We start from the raw sequence: 1,225 nt of genomic DNA, 5'->3' as shown, positions 1-1,225 counted from the left end.
TGTTTTCCAATGTTAGATGTATGTATATATAATTGATATGCACATATATAATAAGTGCCAGTTTTTTCCTGTAGGAATCTCATCAGGATTAAGTGTTGGAAACTGGGTATATAATTGGAAAGGATTGATTTTATATTTTCAACAATATTAACTGATTTGTAAAAAAAGTGGCTCAACCTGGAGTTTGATGTGTCATTATTTAACCATTCAGATCTAGGTTTCTGAATTTGCTGTTGAGTGTTCTATGCCCATGAACAGGGCAAACCAGTCCACTGTCTCCGAGTTCCTCCTCCTGGGGCTTTCCAAGCAACCCCAGCAGCAACAGCTGCTGTTCGTGCTCTTCCTGAGCATGTACCTGGCCACGGTCCTGGGAAACCTGCTCATCATCCTGGCCATCAGCACAGATTCCCGGCTGCACACCCCCATGTACTTCTTCCTCAGCAACTTGTCCTTTGTGGATGTCTGCTTCTCGTCTACCACTGTCCCCAAAATGCTAGCCAACCACATACTTGGGAGTCAGATCATCTCCTACTCTGGGTGTCTCACACAGATGTATTTTCTTTTTGAGTTGGCTGATATGGACAATTTCCTTCTGGCTGTGATGGCATATGATCGCTTTGTTGCCGTATGTCACCCCTTACACTACACAACTAAGATGACACATGGGCTCTGTGCCCTGATGGTTGTTGGGTCATGGGGAATTGCCAATGTGAATGCTCTGTTGCATACCCTGCTGATGGCTCGGCTCTCATTCTGTGCAGACAACAGAATCCCTCACTTCTTCTGTGATGTGGCTGCCCTCTTGAAACTTTCCTGCTCTGACACACAGCTCAATGGGATGATGATTCTTACTGAGGGGGCCCTGATAATGATTTCCCCATTTGTTTGCATCTTGGCTTCCTATATTCATATCACCTATGCTGTCCTGAAAATTCCATCCACAAAGGGAAAGTGGAAAGCCTTCTCCACCTGTGGCTCCCACCTGGCCGTAGTTTCCCTCTTCTATGGCACCATCATTGCTGTGTATTTCAACCCTTCATCCTCCCACTCAGCTGAGAAGGACACAGCAGCAACTGTGATGTACACGGTGGTGACCCCCATGCTGAACCCTTTCATATACAGCCTGAGAAACAAGGATATGAAAGGAGCTTTGAGAAAAATGATTGGCAGGAAGACAAGTTCTACCTAATAAAGGAATCATGGAGTATCAATCTCTCAACAGGTA

At 45.2% G+C, this 1,225-nt stretch overlaps 1 protein-coding gene across 1 annotated transcript; it reads left to right on the top strand.

Annotated features, from left to right (window-relative positions):
* The first annotated feature begins 244 nt into the window (after positions 1 to 244).
* Positions 245 to 1,189, top strand: LOC142423069 (olfactory receptor 1F1-like). The gene has a single exon (XM_075528245.1). It carries the CDS (start codon positions 245 to 247, stop codon positions 1,187 to 1,189), a length of 945 nt encoding a protein of 314 aa, XP_075384360.1.
* Positions 1,190 to 1,225: the final 36 nt, after the last annotated feature.

This window comes from Tenrec ecaudatus, chromosome 12 (assembly GCF_050624435.1).
Source record: "Tenrec ecaudatus isolate mTenEca1 chromosome 12, mTenEca1.hap1, whole genome shotgun sequence".
NCBI classification, from domain to species: Eukaryota; Metazoa; Chordata; class Mammalia; order Afrosoricida; family Tenrecidae; genus Tenrec; species Tenrec ecaudatus.
This window is presented reverse-complemented; position numbering and strand designations above follow the sequence as displayed.